The sequence below is a fragment of the Pogoniulus pusillus genome, chromosome 5, assembly GCF_015220805.1.
Source record: "Pogoniulus pusillus isolate bPogPus1 chromosome 5, bPogPus1.pri, whole genome shotgun sequence".
NCBI classification, from domain to species: domain Eukaryota; kingdom Metazoa; phylum Chordata; class Aves; order Piciformes; family Lybiidae; genus Pogoniulus; species Pogoniulus pusillus.
The window spans coordinates 17,732,710-17,749,040 of record NC_087268.1 but is presented as its reverse complement, the minus strand read 5'-3'; the positions used below and the strand labels follow the sequence as shown (position 1 = coordinate 17,749,040).

General features: G+C 42.8%; 1 protein-coding gene across 2 annotated transcripts in view; it reads left to right on the top strand.

Moving 5' to 3' along the window:
• GSK3B (glycogen synthase kinase 3 beta) overlaps positions 1 to 16,331 on the top strand; it is a 180,520-nt gene that overhangs the window by 78,669 nt on the left and 85,520 nt on the right. For both annotated transcript variants that reach the window (XM_064143375.1, XM_064143374.1), the window contains exon 3: positions 10,896 to 10,979. In XM_064143375.1, the coding sequence (XP_063999445.1) occupies positions 10,896 to 10,979 (84 nt within the window). The remainder of the gene's footprint in view (positions 1 to 10,895; positions 10,980 to 16,331) is intronic.

Sequence of the window (16,331 nt, the reverse complement as noted above, 5' to 3'; positions counted from 1 at the left end):
TTAAATTATAGCAGTGACTAAGAAAGGCTGATACTTACTCATGATAAGCTTATCAAACTTAGAGTGGAGAACTTATAGGAATTTGGGTAGAAAGGCTTATCATAAGGAGTAAAGTCCCTATTTTAACTTTCCTCTGCTGGAGTTGAGCCAATTTCCTCTCACATTCCCTCATCCCTAGAGAAAGACCTGCCCAGTCTCCCTCAGAATTCAGTAGAGAATGCTTAACATCTTGAAAGCTTGGTCATTTAGGAAATCATCATTAAGTTTTCTGGAAGATTTAATTCTGCTTGGCAAATAGTCACCCACAGGCAGCTAATTCCACTCCTCCTTTGCTCCCTGCTCAGTCTTCACCTGCTTGGTTTTTTTTTTCTCCTTTCTTATGTCCTCCTAACTTGTTTCCTTTCAATGTCTTAAGGAGCCAGAAGTTTTCACTTGGAAATAGCAGCCACTCATGGCCAGTAACATCAGACAGCTTCATGTCATGTAGCAATATTCATGAGACAAAGGAAAAATAGACCTTGGAAGCTGCACTTACCTTTTCCCTAAACAAATTTGGGTTTTTTGGAGGGCGAGGAGAAATTGTCTTTGTTTAGCAGGTCCTTTGCAATGTCTGCATGAAACATCTGCTGCATCATATGTAAGAAGAGAAGGCCAAGAGTAATAAAGCATTTCATTAATGTTTAATAACATAGTGATTAGCAACCCAGCAAATGCTTTATGGCTGCAGGAGATTGGAACTTACCTGATTAATTGCATGAAGCCTGTTCTGGTTGCGATTACAGGTGTGAGTTGCTATGGATATTGTTGACACTCTGAGGAGTTGTAGTTGTAGTTAGCAAATCTGGTTTTTCTCATGATTTGTTTTTTGTTTCTGTGAAAGGAAAATGGTTCTTATTGTAAAAGTTTTTCAGCAGAAATCCTCTGTGTTGCCACTGAAAAAGAATGGCTCTTATCTCTGAAAGCGTAATGCTGCCTTTTAGAAAATACTTTTCCTTTCTATTATACTCCTTCCTGCACTTTATTTCAATGTTATAATGGACTTGAACCATTTCTGAGTTTAAGACCTAGTTGTGTTGTCCTAACTTTTATTTTGCGTGCTCTGTAGTTCCTACTGCATCTGAGTTCGCCACTGGCAGAGTACAGTAGATGCCGTTCTTAGCTGTTCATCGGGTCAGAATATTTGAAGCAACCACCTCAAAATGGTTAAGTGAATTTCAGGTTGTGGTCTAGATGTGATGTAATGCCAAAAATCAGTTTGTGTTCCAGGTTTAGTCTTGAACTTCCTGAGCTTGCAGAAATTTAGAGATGGCTTTAAGCCTCTGAGAGGCTCTCAAACTTCACTTCCATTCAGAAAGGCAGCAAGGAGTTAACAAAGAATTGGGCTTCCACTCTTGGTTAACTGCTGAGATACAGGGGGAAAATGAAAGAAGAGAGAGAATTTTCCTTCTGTTTTCCCAAGAGACTGAGGCTTGTGTGTTCTTTTAACACAAGGTATTTCTGTCTCCATTTATAGAAAACTCTAATAGCTGTAGGAGGCAGGAAAGTTGAGCTTGGGGAATAACTGTGTCCTGCCTTGATAAGAGCAGGCTGGAGATGACATACAGCACTTGTCATTGCTGTCTGCCTAGGGGAAGAGTTAGGAAGTTCAAAGGACATGGTCCCTTCATGAGAGAAATGTCATGCCCAAATTTATTTGGGACAGCAATACAATAAAAAGAATTAATAGGATAAGAACAATGTATTTGTTGGCATCTCAGATTTTCATCTAGTATACCTTTTTGTCAGCTCAGTTATTACTGCATGGGTGGAGTTCAAATCTGTCTAGTTCTTAAAGTGTTAGCATTTTCAGCATTTCTGTGACTCTCTGACTTCAGCTTCAAGCACAGTTTTTCCTCTTGCTGTCCCTGTCCACTCTAATTTCACCCAAGCAAGGTTAAATCCTGAATTTGCAGATTGGGGTCACTGGTGGCCCCACCTATTATTGCTTGAACCCTGCACCTTCAGCTTGCCCTGGCCAGGCCCTATCTCCAGCTTTGCCCACTCCTCCCACTGGCTTCTTCAGACATGTCCTGCTTGCCTGGATTCAGAGCAGATGCTTTTTGCCCTGATCTGTATTGGTGCCAGGGCTGAAGGTCACTGCGCTCAGTAATAAATTTTGGCTAGAATACAGCTGACGCAGGCATTTTGTGCCACTGACTTTCTGGTTGTTCACAGGCCAATGTTTCAGAAATGCTTTATAGTGCAACCCTGTTGTGTGTCTGGGTTTGTTGCTTCAGGATCTTAATTACCAGATTTTCACATGAGGACGAATAGTGCATAGTTGGGCAGTGTTGTGAAGCTTAATCATAGAACGATAGAATCAACCAGGTTGGAAGAGGCCTCCAAGATCATCCAGGACCCATCCCTATCCAGTCAACTAGACCGTGGCACTAAGTGCCTCATCCAGGCTTTGCTTTGAACACCTCCAGGGACGGTGACTCCACCACCTCCCTGGGCAGCCCATTCCATTGCCAATCACTTTCTCTGGCAAGAACTGCCTCCTGATGTCCAGCCTAGACCTCCCCCAGCACAACTTGAGACTGTGTCCCCTTGTTCTGTTGCTGGTTGCCTGGCAGAAGAGACCAACCCCCACCTGGCTGCACCCTCCCTTCAGGTAGTTTTAGACAGCAATGGGTTCACCCCTCAGCCTCCTCTTCTCCAGCCTAATCATCCCCATCTCCCTCAGCCTCTCCTCACAGGGCTGTGTTCCAGGCTCCTCACCAGCTTTGTGGACCTTCTCTGGACGTGTTCCAGTATTTCAACATCTCTCTTGAATTGAGGACCCCAGAACTGGACACAGCACTCAAGGTGTGGCCTGAGCAGTGTTGAGTACAGGGGCAGAATAACCTCTCTTGTCCTACTGACCACACTGTTCCTAATCCAGACCAGGATGCCATTTGCTCTCCTGGCCACCTGGGCACACTGCTGGCTCATGTTCAGCTACTATCTACCAGCACCCCCAGGTCCCTCTGCCTGGCTGCTCTTCAGCCACTCTGTCCCCAGCCTGCAGTGCTGCTTAGGGTGGAGCTGTGTTTGGAGCCTTTGCATCGGTTTTCATGGAATCACAGAATGTTAGGGGTTGGAAGGGACCTCCAGTGATTATCTAGTCTGATGCTCCTACTAAAACCCAGAGCAGGTTGCACAGGACCATGTCCAGATTGTTTTTGAAAGTCTCCAGAGAAAGGGGACTCCACAGCTTCTGTGCTGCCTGTTTCAGAGCTGTGGTACCCTTACAGGTAAAAAAAATTCTGTGTGTTTAAAGTGAAACCCCCTGTCTTGTAGTTTCTGCCCATTGCCCCATGTCCTATCACTGGGTACCACTGAAATGAGCCCTGCCCTCTCCTCATGACCTCCACCCGTTAGATACTCATAAACATTGATAAGATCCTTTCTCAGTCTTATCCAGGATAAAGAGCTTCTGGTCTCTCAGCCTCTCCTCCTAAGTGAGATGCTCAGGTCCTCTTCTGTTTACATAGCAGAAAAGGAATATGATGCAATTGTAATTCACTGAGTATCACAGAAATGCATGTACAAACATTCTGTATCTTGACCCCTCTTGTCTGCTTATCTTGTGGCACAGTGCATGTGAACTCATTTTTGTTATGTTGTATGTTTTCCCTTTTGTGAGGGTTGGGGAAAGGTGCAAGGAAGAGGGTGGAGAGTGTGACTGTTTGAAACAGCAGTTTTGGATTTGCATTGTAAACTGTTGATAGTTGTCACTGTTTTGGTTGGTTTTTTTATTCTTAGGGGAGCCCTAAATTTTAACAATATATTAATTTAGTCTTGAAGCCATGTCTCTAGGACTCTGTGGATGACAGAAATCAAAGTGCTTTTACAAATACTAGCTCTCAAAGCTGCATCTATACACATGCCTGTAGCACATATTGATAGAAGTTCTAGCAAGACATGATATCTACTCTTTGTGACCTGTGCATTAGGCCTGCTGGACTGCAAGCATATGGAGAGCAGCCAAACAGAAAGGGATCTGGGGGTGCTGATTGATACCCCCTGAACATGAGCCAGCAGTGTGCCCAGGTGGCCAAGAGAACCAGTGGCATCCTGGCCTGCATCAGGAATGGTGTGGTCAGCAGGAGCAGGGAGGTCATTCTGCCCCTGTACTCTGCACTGGTTAGACCACACCTTGAGTACTGTGTCCAGTTCTGGGCCCCCCAGTTTAGGAGGGACATTGAGATGCTTGAGCGTGTCCAGAGAAGGGCGACGAGGCTGGTGAGAGGCCTCGAGCACAGCCCTACGAGGAGAGGCTGAGGGAGCTGGGATTGTTTAGCCTGGAGAAGAGGAGGCTCAGGGGTGACCTTATTGCTGTCTACAACTACCTGAGGGGAGGTTGTAGCCAGGAGGAGGTTGCTCTCTTCTCTCAGGTGGCCAGCGCCAGAACAAGAGGACACAGCCTCAGGCTGTGCCAGGGGAGATTTAGGCTGGAGGTGAGGAGAAAGTTCTTCACTGAGAGAGTCATTGGACACTGGAATGGGCTGCCCGGGGAGGTGGTGGAGTCGCCGTCCCTGGAGCTGTTCAAGGCAGGATTGGACGTGGCACTTGGTGCCATGGTCTAGCCTTGAGCTCTGTGGTAAAGGGTTGGACTTGATGATCTGTGAGGTCTCTTCCAACCCTGGTGATACTGTGATGCTGTGATATTGTGAAAATCATCATGGGCTAGCACTTAACTGAGTGGTGGATGTAGTGGCATTGCAGCCCTTAGAATGTCATAGATATTTAATAAATAATAGGGGTTTTTAAAATATTGTTTGGTATTTCTGGACTAAGTGTTGTGGCTGGGGATTTCTATTCCTTCCTTATTAGGGGAAGGTGAGAAATTAATTTGAAGCGGTGTTAATTTTTTATAAAAAATATTTATTACAATTAATATTTACAAATCTGTACCACCACCCCCAACCACTATGTAATTAAGTTCTTTTGTGCAGTTATGAAAACAGTTAGGATATGATATATTTACAGGGATTGGATTATTAATTATCAAATTATCAACTATAGACAGAGAGAAAGATTCCTTTAGGCTTAATGCCTCTTAACAGCTATACTGTCTGCCTAGTAGGGGCTGAAAGCTGTGTGGGCTCTTAAGACAGAGGTAACTTTTATTACAAAGGAATTAAAGCTCACTTAGCTGTGTTGCTCTTAAGTATTAATTATTAATCACCCTCCTGGGATTATGTCACAGCGTGTGCCCAGTGGTCGGGTCTTTGTGGAGCTGAAATCTTCCCGATGAGCAGGGGAATGATAAGGTGTTCCCAGTCTCTGGGGTAAACAGGATTTCTCTAACCTCTCCTGGTGTGAAGTGATCTCTGCCTTGATGCTGCTGGTCTTCTGGATGCCGTGTGTCCAGGGATGGTCAGCTGGCAGGATTCCAGGTGCAGGAGAAGGATTTGTCCGTGCAGCTTCTGGCACGGTCTTCTCACAGCTAGCAGGCTGCGTTCGTGGGTTCGCAGACAATCTGAAAGGTCTGCCTGCCTGATTCTCCAGGCTTACAGGCAGCGGGTATGCAGTATATGCCAGGCTGCAGGGAGACTTGAGCTCCGTAGATAAATGCAAGATAGCAGGCCAGTATGTATGGCTGCTCTAGGCTTAAGGGGGCTTTCGGCCTCCATACGTATCAAGTGCAGGCATGCATGTGCTCTGCTTCCAAAGGGTACGCAGACAGCTTAACTGCGCCTTGAGATTGATGCAAGAGGGCTGAGCCTCAGTGAGTATGCAAGTGAGGGCGTGATCCTGTGTCTACACCTTGCAAGCAGGGCTCTTCCAACCTGGTTGATTCTACAGTTCTGGTGGGAGATGGTCAGGAAAGACTTTTTCCTGGTCTATGAAGATGATATAAATCTCTCAAGGACTTCCCCTAAACCTGTTCTCTGCGCAGACTCAGCAGTGCAGTAGGTGAAGGTGAATAGAGCTGGCTAGTCATTCAGGCTAAGGAAGGAAGCAGAGAAAAAAGTCCAAGCCCTGCTGCTTCTTCACTGTCTTCATGCCTCCTGATGGAAACCAGTTTTTTCATCAGCTTTGCCCCTGGCTCTTCACTGTGGGAAAATCTTTATGGAAGAATAAGAAATGTGGTAGAATGATAAAGATGATAGAAGCAGGAGCAAGGAGACAACTTTAAGTGTGACATACAAGAGGAGGAGAATTGTGTATGTTGAGAAATCTGCATCTATCTAGACTGCTTCTATCCATCTATAAAGCCAGAGTTTATGTGACAATTACCCTCTACTTTCTTGTTTTTCCAACCTGATAGAACAACACAAGATACCAAGCTCCAGCATTACCCTAAGAAGAATAAAAATAGTTCCAAAAGTGCAAAAATGAGAAATAACTTCAGTTGCTAGCCTTCCTTACTTGATTTAAGCAAGAAGACTGATGATGTTGGGTTTTTTTGCAATAGATTGATAGTTTATCCTGCCTTTCCTTCAAAGTATATCATCTGATAAAAAGACAAAACATGCACACTGTTACATGTTCATGGTGTGAGACAGGACAAAAATACAAATTCATGATTTCTCCTATTTAATCTGCTTTGAAAGTAAGTCAAAGAACCTTGCCGAGACTTGAAACAGGCATTCTGAGAGAGGAAAAATAAAGCTAAACTCGTTATGCCCTTTAAGGAAACTGTGGAGTTCTCTTCTGAACTTGGTATTTCTATGCTTCATTAGGCATATATTAATAATATGATGACATGAGCTATACCAAACTTTCCACTTTCCTTTCCTCTGATCCAATTCAGAAAGGTGCAAATCCATAAGGCACCATCTCATGATCCAACCTGTTTAACCCCTGTTGTAAAAACAGGGTGAAAAAAAGTGTTTTGTTTCTTTAAAAAGTGCAGATCCAGGTTGGAGGTGGTGAATGCAAACTGGCATAGCCTCAGAAATCTGTGGCAGAGGAGGGAATGGAGTATGTGTATTGGAGAGGTCCATGGTTATTCTAGTCTGTAATAACAGGTTGCAGTAGTGAGGCAGAAATTGCCTTGCTTTTGTGATGGTTCTGTATCAGCTGTATCATTATCAGTTATGAGGAATCAAGACTAACTTTGGAGATGTCATGAGTCTTCGTGCATGAGCTTTATTCACTATGCTTTGAAGTTACAAATCTGATACTGTCTTGGCACTCTCTTAATCAAATCCTTAATCGTGATGAGCAAGCAGATTTCTTGAATACATCAAACAGATGCAGGCAGTCTGGGGTGGGAAAGTTGTCTTCAGAAGAGAACAGGGCGTTGTCACACTTGGTTTGCTTCAGTAGTTGAAGGCCTCATGTACTGGTCAAAAAGCAGTCTTATGTAGTTGTGTGTCAGCAGCCCCATGCCTTCTAAATAAAGCACCTATTTTAGATTGAAGAAAATGCAACTGCAACAGAAATTTAAGCGAGCAATTCATGTTCCTGTTGGTTTGTGGCTTTTCAAAGGAACGTGTGCTGCAGGACTTTTGTTTTGATGTAAACAGATCTGCTGAATCTTCCCTTATAGCAAGGCTGGTGCTGAATGGTATTCCTTTATTCTCTGTTTACCAGGCCTAGTACTCTTAAGAAAGTAAGTGAAGTCCTTTGCTTTATGTAAATGAATGGGAGAATGGAAAATAATATCTTTGAGTCTTTGACTTTACATCTGTGTCTCTTGGAAGACAAAAATGAGTTAAGGATAAACACGAGCTTTATTTTCATCCACCTTATATTTTTTGATCATGTGCTGCCAGCCTTCTCATAAGCATATTTTGAAATGGTTTTAATTTGTATTATATTTAGGCATCTGTTTTCTCTTGTACTCTGTGTAGGATGTATGTCACATTTGGCTAAAGAATCTCTGCTTATAATCTGGTATTGTTCTCCCCCCTCCGTGCATTTTTTGTGCTGGCAATTAATAGCCCACATTAAAGTGTGAAAAAAACTGTTATTTAAGATACAGGGGAATACCTGTAAAACTAAAGTGAGACTACTAGTAGTACTTGTGTGAGAGGAAAAAATGAATTCTTTAAAGCATCACTCTGTTACATGAACTTCAGTAGCTGTGTCCCTGACAACTTGAAATTTGCAACTGTTTTAAGTATTTCTAGTGTTAGCTCCGTCAGGGAGCTTGGTTTTGAGATGGTGAAGGTGACTGACTAAGATGACTCTTTCAATTTGCTTCCTTCTGTCTAGTCACAGGATGTGAGATATAGGTTACTGTGTAACTGGTTTATGAGCTAGCCTCGGTATTAGCACCTCTTGAAGCGCTGTTTGTGCAGCTGCAGCAGATGGTCGGGATGAGAGCCCAAGTAGATGGATCAGTGGAAGGTATCAGTGGGCACAGACTGTACTTGTACTAGGATGAGATATCAGAGTCTAAATATAACTTCAGCTTAGTGTTAGAATAACTGCTGCTGATGTTTTGTGTTATTTTTTTTTCCAGTCAGTATATACATACTATCTAAAGAACATGAAGTGATATGGGTATTTTAAGAAGCTAGTAAAGATACTGCCAAAATAATATTTGCACATTAATGCTTAGGCTATTCATGTTTCTTCCAGTAATTCCATGAGATAAAAGGTATTATTTCTATCTCACAGCTAGTGGGAGAAAAAAGGAAATGACTTGCCTTATGCTGTGCTATGAGTTGCTGGTGAAATTTAGTTGAGATGGTGGAACTTGAAGTGTAAGATTTAGTCCTGTAGTGACACTGTTAAGTGCTGTAAAAGCCAACTTGAGAGAGGAATCTCTTGACATAATTAGCGTTTTGGTGACCGACGGGATATAGAGAGCTGTCCCTACTTGAGCTTGGTAATTGAAATCCACCCCACGTTGTAAGGTCCAAGGAGACCCCACTGAGCCAGCAGTGGCAGCACTGCTCAGACACGAGGAGAGAATGAGGTCTTTCTCTTGAACTGAAGTCTAAACTGTCACCTGTGCCACAGGAACCCCAACCGTGCCTCTCAAATTTTACTTCTTCTTGATAGCATTTAATAAAGAATGAATAAGTGGAGGATATTTGAGCTGTTCCTACCGGGAGAATGCTTTTGTCCCTGAGGTGTGGGACTTGTTGATAAGGTTATGTAAGGAAGCCTGTGTTCCCCTTTGACAAGTTCACTTCATAGGATTTCAGGAGATACATGAAAACCTCAGAGTTCTCTCCTTGCTTCCTCTTACTTTAATCTCATCCTTCAGGATAGAACAGGCCTGTATTGGTGTGCACCTAACGGATTTAGGCTTTAATCTGTTCAGAAGCTGGGCAGGCTCAGGGAAGGAGCCCTCCCTTCATTTTCCTTAACTACCAGCTGGATAACTGCCAACTGATAATTGTGTGAGATGTCACTTGTGTTTGTAAAGAGCTGGCTAATACTGAAGTATTTCTTTCAGTCAGCGGGTGGCAGGAATGATAGGATTAATGGTACTGCATCCTGTCTAACACCTCCCTTTTAAAAGCCACATGGCTTAGAGGAACTGAAGTGGAGATAGTAGCCATGTTCACATTAAGCTCCGAGTGGTTCTTGTGGAATTCCTTAAGCTTTAATCATAGTGACAGGGCACGATAGGTGACCCTCTGATACGCACAATATTTCAACAGTAGCTCCTCACAGTGTAGGTGTTAGCTTTCTGCATTTAAGTATGAAAATGTGTGCTGGCTGAAGAATTTTCTTCCCAAATATTCGTGAAGTTGGCCAGACTTAATGATTCTAGTAGGACCTGTCTATTAGTTTAGTGTACTGGCCCTAACTGGCTAGGATGCACAATTAGCAACCCTGTGAACTGAGTGAAAATTGGAGTATCTTCTGGTTTTGAAGCTGCAGATTGTATAGTAATTGAGGAAGGAGAAACAGTGATGTGTAAATGTGACCACAGGAGAAAGGAGTGTTGTAGGAATGGCTGTGGGATGAAGTATAACAAACAATAGCTGTGCTAATATTATTGCTTGCATTTATTTCAACATTTCACTGATTTTGTTCTGTTAGGCTGTAAGGCAAGAGTATAACTGAAAGGATTATTGAACACTGGAAAAGTCTTCCAAGGGAGGTTGTTGAATTCCTATCCTTGGAGGTGTTTCAAAGATGCAGAGGCATGTGCTAAGGGACATGGTATAGCACTAGACTTGGTAGAAGTAGATAAAGGTTGAACTCAATCTTAAACGTATTTTCTAGTCTGAAAAGATTCTCTGATTCTAAGATCCCTTATTTCTTTAGAGTTCAGCTAACATGAGTATTGCAGTAAAACCATTCATTGTATATGGAATGAACTGATTTTTATTTTAGCAGCTTTTTCAGGTTCATATAAAATAGAAAAATAACACTGTTATGCTGTCTGCCTAAACCTTAGTTGAACAAAAGTGGAAACTGAGTTGCCTACTCAATTTCAGGTGCTTTTTATTGGTATTGCAAAGAGCATGGTACAGGAAATTCTATTCCATCACAAACCTTTTTTCACAGCCTGGAGGAGGGTAAGTGTGTAGGCAGAGATGTTATGTTTGCTTTTATGTTTTATACATTAATCTTAGAGTAAGAAGGGTTTTATCAACAGGGACAGGCTTCCAGTCTTTCCAGCTCATGATTTTTGTAAGATCAGAAAATAAAAAGGGAAAGCTAGTATCATCTTGTCTTCTACCACTAAACAGTCAGTAATTTAAGTAGGTAATTCTTGGATTTTGTGATGCATTTGTGAACCTTTACTTTAGAGAGAAAATGTGGTGATAGTGTCAGTGATAAAGTAATTGGAAAGCAGAGTAATAAACATGTGAAAGCTGTTACCTCTTTCCAACTTTAGTTGTTTTTTGATTCCTTAGTTTTGTCAGCTCCTGTATCTGTATATTACAGCTACCTAACTTGGTTGAGAAAGGAGCCTTTTTTAATAGTTTTCTTTTGTCTTGTTTCAGAACCGAGAGCTCCAGATTATGAGAAAGTTGGATCACTGCAACATTGTCCGATTGCGTTATTTCTTCTACTCTAGTGGAGAGAAGGTAAGAGTAAGAAACAAGGCAATGCCTTCTGGTAACCGTTGAGGGTTTAACTGAACCATTGAATTTCTAGACAGGAGTGTGAAAATAATAGACTTGATAACATTGAGAATATGCTGTAGTGGTGCCCAACAAATCATGTTGGAGCAGATCTTTTTCAATATGAAAGTGTGTGATCTGTGAGGAGTACTGTTATTAGTGTAACACAACAGTGTAACAGACTTGAACTTGCACTGATTTTTTTTTTTTTACTATAGTGGAGCACTGCTAGGCTTTATTTGCATGTTCTAGCACTGCCTTTCCGTGTGTGCAGATATATTTGGTAGGATTCTGCAGTAACCACTCTCAATTTAATGCTTTCACATGACTTCTCTCAGGCCCCGTCTCTGTGTGCTTCTCTCCACCTTTCTTGTGCAATCTGTTCCATGTACAGAGTTTGAGAGCCCAGAGGAGTGAATAATTCATGGTCACATGATTGTACTGTCTTTCAGAATGCTTGTGCTTCAGAAGAAGGAGCAAACAGCTGAATTGAATAAATCTCACAAAACAGACACTGCCGTTTACTTTTTTTTTTTCGGTCTGGATATAAAAGTTCCTTAGATTTTTAAGGGTCTACAAGGCTTTGTTTTAAGGTGAAGCTATAAAAACTTCCTTCTCTCATATGCATCAACATTTTAGAAATCATAGAATTCAGCATGAAACAGACCTCAGTACGGCATCTGGGCCAGAGTCATGTTTAAAGCAGGGATATCTGTGAAGTCAGGAGGAAAAAAAGTCTTTCTGGCCTTTGTGGGAGTTCATGTAAGTTGTACAGGGGGAAAACAGCCTAGATGACCTGAACCTCCTCTGATGTTTTTATATGTAGTTATATATTAATAAATATTTATAACTGTTGTATAATTTTTCTATATAAAATTATACAAGAAAATATATACATTTATGTAAATGCTCTGTATTTTTAGTTTTTAAAAGCAGATTCTATCCTTAGTTGTCATTCAGTACATGTCCACATGTAAGCTGTAAGAGACGACATATAGCTGTCCACATGTAAGCTGTAAGAGACAACTGATAGCTACTGGAAGGCTATCAGCTAGTGTTGCCACGAAGTAGGCCAAGAGAACGGGAGAGACAAACCACTCAATTCATGGTCTCCGTATCTAGAGGAAGACCTGGCATCTCTGGGTTAAATTGTTGGTGGCAGCTTGCTGTTGTCTTGTGCAGTGCACAGAGGGGTAACTGGAAGACCTCTGATGTTACCTCTAAGAGGTACTTGAGGGGGACCTGACCTTTTGCCTTGCCTGTTCCTGTGGAAAGCCTATTCATGTATGAAACCGCTGTGGGAATCAAGGATAAACTTGGTTTCAGTTTTCTCACCTTTTTGGATCATCCTTTTCTTTCTTCTCTTTGCCTGGTGCTAGCAAGCATTTCCAGTGTTGTTTTGATAGTGCAGTGCCATTTTTTAAACTATACCATGCTCATTAAGCATGTAAGCAGAACCACTTTGAGCTGCATGAGTACAGAAAGGTAAGTCATGTGAAGAAGGGCTTGATTTGGGGGGAGAAGGGGGATTGTTGGCTTTTTCTAAGCCAGCTTGTAACTTGTAAAGTACAATTTCATGACACAAGCAGAAGACTACTGCCTACGCAGTGGCTTTCAGAAACCTGTGAACATGGAAGCATTGAAATGTCTCAAATGCTGTACCAGCAGCATTAGTGTAACAGTAACTTGAGTAAAAGTCTTGGAAATTTTTAACTTGATGTTGAGCTTGAGACTGGATTTCCCACTTTGTTGCTTCAACATCACATGAATGATCCTTGGCAACATTAGATGTATATTTTTTTTAAATGTGGATTCCATCCATGACCAGTGAATCTTGGTGCTTCAGTTAGAAGTTACTTTCACATTTCTTTCTTTGCCCTGGAGATTTCCACTGCTGACATATTGCAAAATGGTGCCACGTCTGGTTGGCTGCCAGTCACTAGAGGTGTCCTCCAAAAGTCAGTGCTGGGCCCAGTCCTGTTCAGTATCTTTATTCATGATCTGGACCAGAGGATTGATCAATCCTCTGATTCCAACATCAGTAAGTTTGCAGATGATGCCAAGCTAGGAGCAGGTGTTGGAGGGTTGGACAGCCCTGCAGAAGGACCTTGCCAGGCTGGATGGGTGGGCAGAGGCCAATGAGATGAGATTGAACAAGGCTAAATGCAGGGTTCTACACTTTGGCCACAACAGCACCACACCAAGCAGCACTAAAGGCTGGGGACAGAGTGGCTGAAGAGCAGCCAAGCTGAAAGGGACCTGGGGGTGCTGGTAGATAGTAGCTGAAGAGGAGGCAGCAGTGTGCCCAGGTGGCCCGGAGAGCCAATGGCATCCTGGCCTGGATCAGGCAGAGTGTGGCCAGCAAGACAAGGGAGGTTATTCTTCCCCTGTACTCAACACTGGTCAGACCACACCTTGAGTACTGTGTCCAGTTCTGGACTCCTTAAGAGAGATGTTGAGATAGTGGAACATGTCCAGAGAAGGTTGATGAAGCTGGTGAAGGGCCTGGAGCATAGCCCTGTGAGGAGAGGCTGAGAGAGCTGGGGGTGTTCAGCCTGGAGAAGAGGAGGCTCAGAGGTGACCTCATTGCTGTCTCCAACTACCTGAAGGGAGGCTGTAGCCAGGTGGGTGTTGGTCTCTTCTGCCAGGCAACCAGCAACAGAACAAGGGAACACAGTTGTGCCAGGGGAGGTCTAGACTGGATGTTCGGAGGAAGTTGTTGCCAGAGAGAGTTCTTGCTGTTGGAGTGGGCTGCCTAAGGAGGTGGTGGAGTTGCCATCCCTGGGGTGTTCAAAGTAAAGCTTGTCTGAGGCACTTGGTGCCATGGTCTAGTTGATTGAATAGGGCTGGGTGCTAGGTTGGACTGGCTGATCTTGGAGGTCTCTTCCAACCTGCTTGATTCTATGATTCTCTTGTATAAATACTATGTTGCAATGATCACCTCTTTATTCCAGTTGGAGTGTTCCCTGAACTTCTTCCACTTCCCTGGTATTGCCCAGAGACTTACCTTTCTTTGTGTGTTTTGTCAATATCTGAGAAGCTTAAATCCCTCTTGATTTAGAAGGTACCTCAAAGGATTTGTCCAAATTCAGTCTGCAGCATTCTTTGAAAGCTGTGTGCTTAAGAGCAGCTTTAGTTTAATTGCTAGCATTTGTAGGTGCTGGACAACTGCCTTTATTCTTGCAAAACAGACATTTTAATTCTTGATTTGAAAACTAGGAAAAGAAACAGATAGGAAAAAACACACTTGAAAATAGCATCAAATAGAAAAAAATATAAATAACACATTAGTAAGACTGTTCCTTGCCAGCATGAAGATTGTAGCTAGTTTGTAGATAATTGGAACTCTGTTAGCTTTTTCTTGGGACTATGTGTTCAACTGGTTGAAGTGTTTGATCTCCCCATCATTTCGGTTTCCTTTTGGTGACTCTTTGTCTCCCATTCACTTAAACTTCTTCCGCTGATCTTCAACCAATAGCATTGCAGCCTTAGGAACATGGATATCTTTTATCAAACATAGCTTTGATTTCTTCTCCTTTGTTTTGTGTGACTGGGTGACTCCTTGTCTGAGCATTTTTTAATTTCTTTTGTCTTAATAGAGTTATACACTATATAGAGGGGGATATAGCTGCATGAATATGTGTACATGTGCACATATATTTGTGTCCAGCTCTGGGGGCCTTAACGAGAACAACATAAACCAGATGAAGTAGATCCAAAGCAGAGCCACAGAAATGAGCAGGGAGCTGGTGGAGTTCACCTTTGGAGACAGACTGAGAGAGTTGCTCAGCCAGAAGAGGAGGCTCCAGCAGCCTTTTAGCACCTGAAGGGGACCTACAGGAGAACTGTGGGGAGCTGCATGGAGCACTAGGACAAGGGGCAATGATTTTAAACTAGAGCAGAGTAGATTTTAGATTGGACATTAGGAAGAAGTTCTTTGTTGTGAGAGCAGTGGAACACTGGAATAGGTGCTTCAGGGAGAGGGTGGAGGCCCAGTCCCTGGAAATATTCAAGGTCAGGCTTGATGGGGCTTTGAGCAACCTGATCTAATTGGGATTGTTCCTTCCAACCCAGTACATTCTGTGTTTCTGTATAAATTCTGAGTACGAGTACTGCCTACATGTTAAGCATTTGACTAACAAGTGCTAGTTTAAGAGAGCTCAAAGAGTATATATGGTGCCTGACAGGCTTGGCATTCCGATTGCTTCTGCAAACTATTTCCTTCTCAGTTTTTCAGACCTGTTGGATAACCCAGGTGTTTGAAACTCTTCCTTAATGAATATGCCAGAGTAGATTTGGATTTCTTTTTTTGCATGTGTGTGAGAAGCTGTATGAGATACATGGTAACAGGTCACAGGCCATTTTAGGTGCAGCATGCTTTTCAGTGGTCCAAATGTAATTATAACGTACAATGAAATAGAGGGGAAGGAAGAACAGCCAAATATTGGCCTGACTTGTATATGGAAGATTCTTTTGGTGGAAGATTAGGATGATTAGGGGACTGAAGGACATGTCTTATGAGGAGAAGCTGAGAGACTTGGGACTTTTTAGTCTGAAAAAGAGAAGACAGGATTTGATAAATATTTATAAATACCTGAGGGCTGGCCAAGATGGGGCGAGACAGACTCTGCTCACTTGCTCCCTGTGATAGGACAAGGAGCAGTGGGTGTAAGTTGCAGCACAAGAGGTTCCACCTCAACACAAGGGGGATCTTCTTTCCTGTAAGGGTCCCAGAGCACTGGAACAGGCTCCACAGAGAGTCTGTAGAGTCTCCTTCTCTGGAGCCTTTCAAGGCCTGTCTGGATGTGTTCCTCTGTGATCTGTGCTAGATTGTGTGGTCCTGCTCTGGCAGGGGGGGGTTGGACTTGATGATCTCCTTGAGTCCCTTCCAACCCCTAACATCCTGTGAGCCTGTGGAAGTAGTCACAAGTCTTTTCCATGGTGTATTTCTGCAGTTTGATGTTTTCTGTCTAATCCTTGGAGCATATAGGTAGGATTGTAGGACCAGCAAGCTCTACTGTGTTTGCTAGTTTTGATATTCTGCCTTAGGATAAGATTTTGACCAAGATACCTGGTTTACCTGACAACTTGCCACTGGAGATCATATCACTTTAAGGTGTGTATTTATGGTTGGATTATTGCTGCTTTTCCTTAGTTTCAGGGACATTTTAACATGATAGACACATGTAAATGGTGACATATTGGTGTATGGAGGGGTGATCTTGCTACCTGTCCTTTTTAACCTAACTCTGCTGAAAGCCTTTTGAGACATGCTCCAACAGAAGTCAAACATGGGCATACCAAATAATTCCTCTG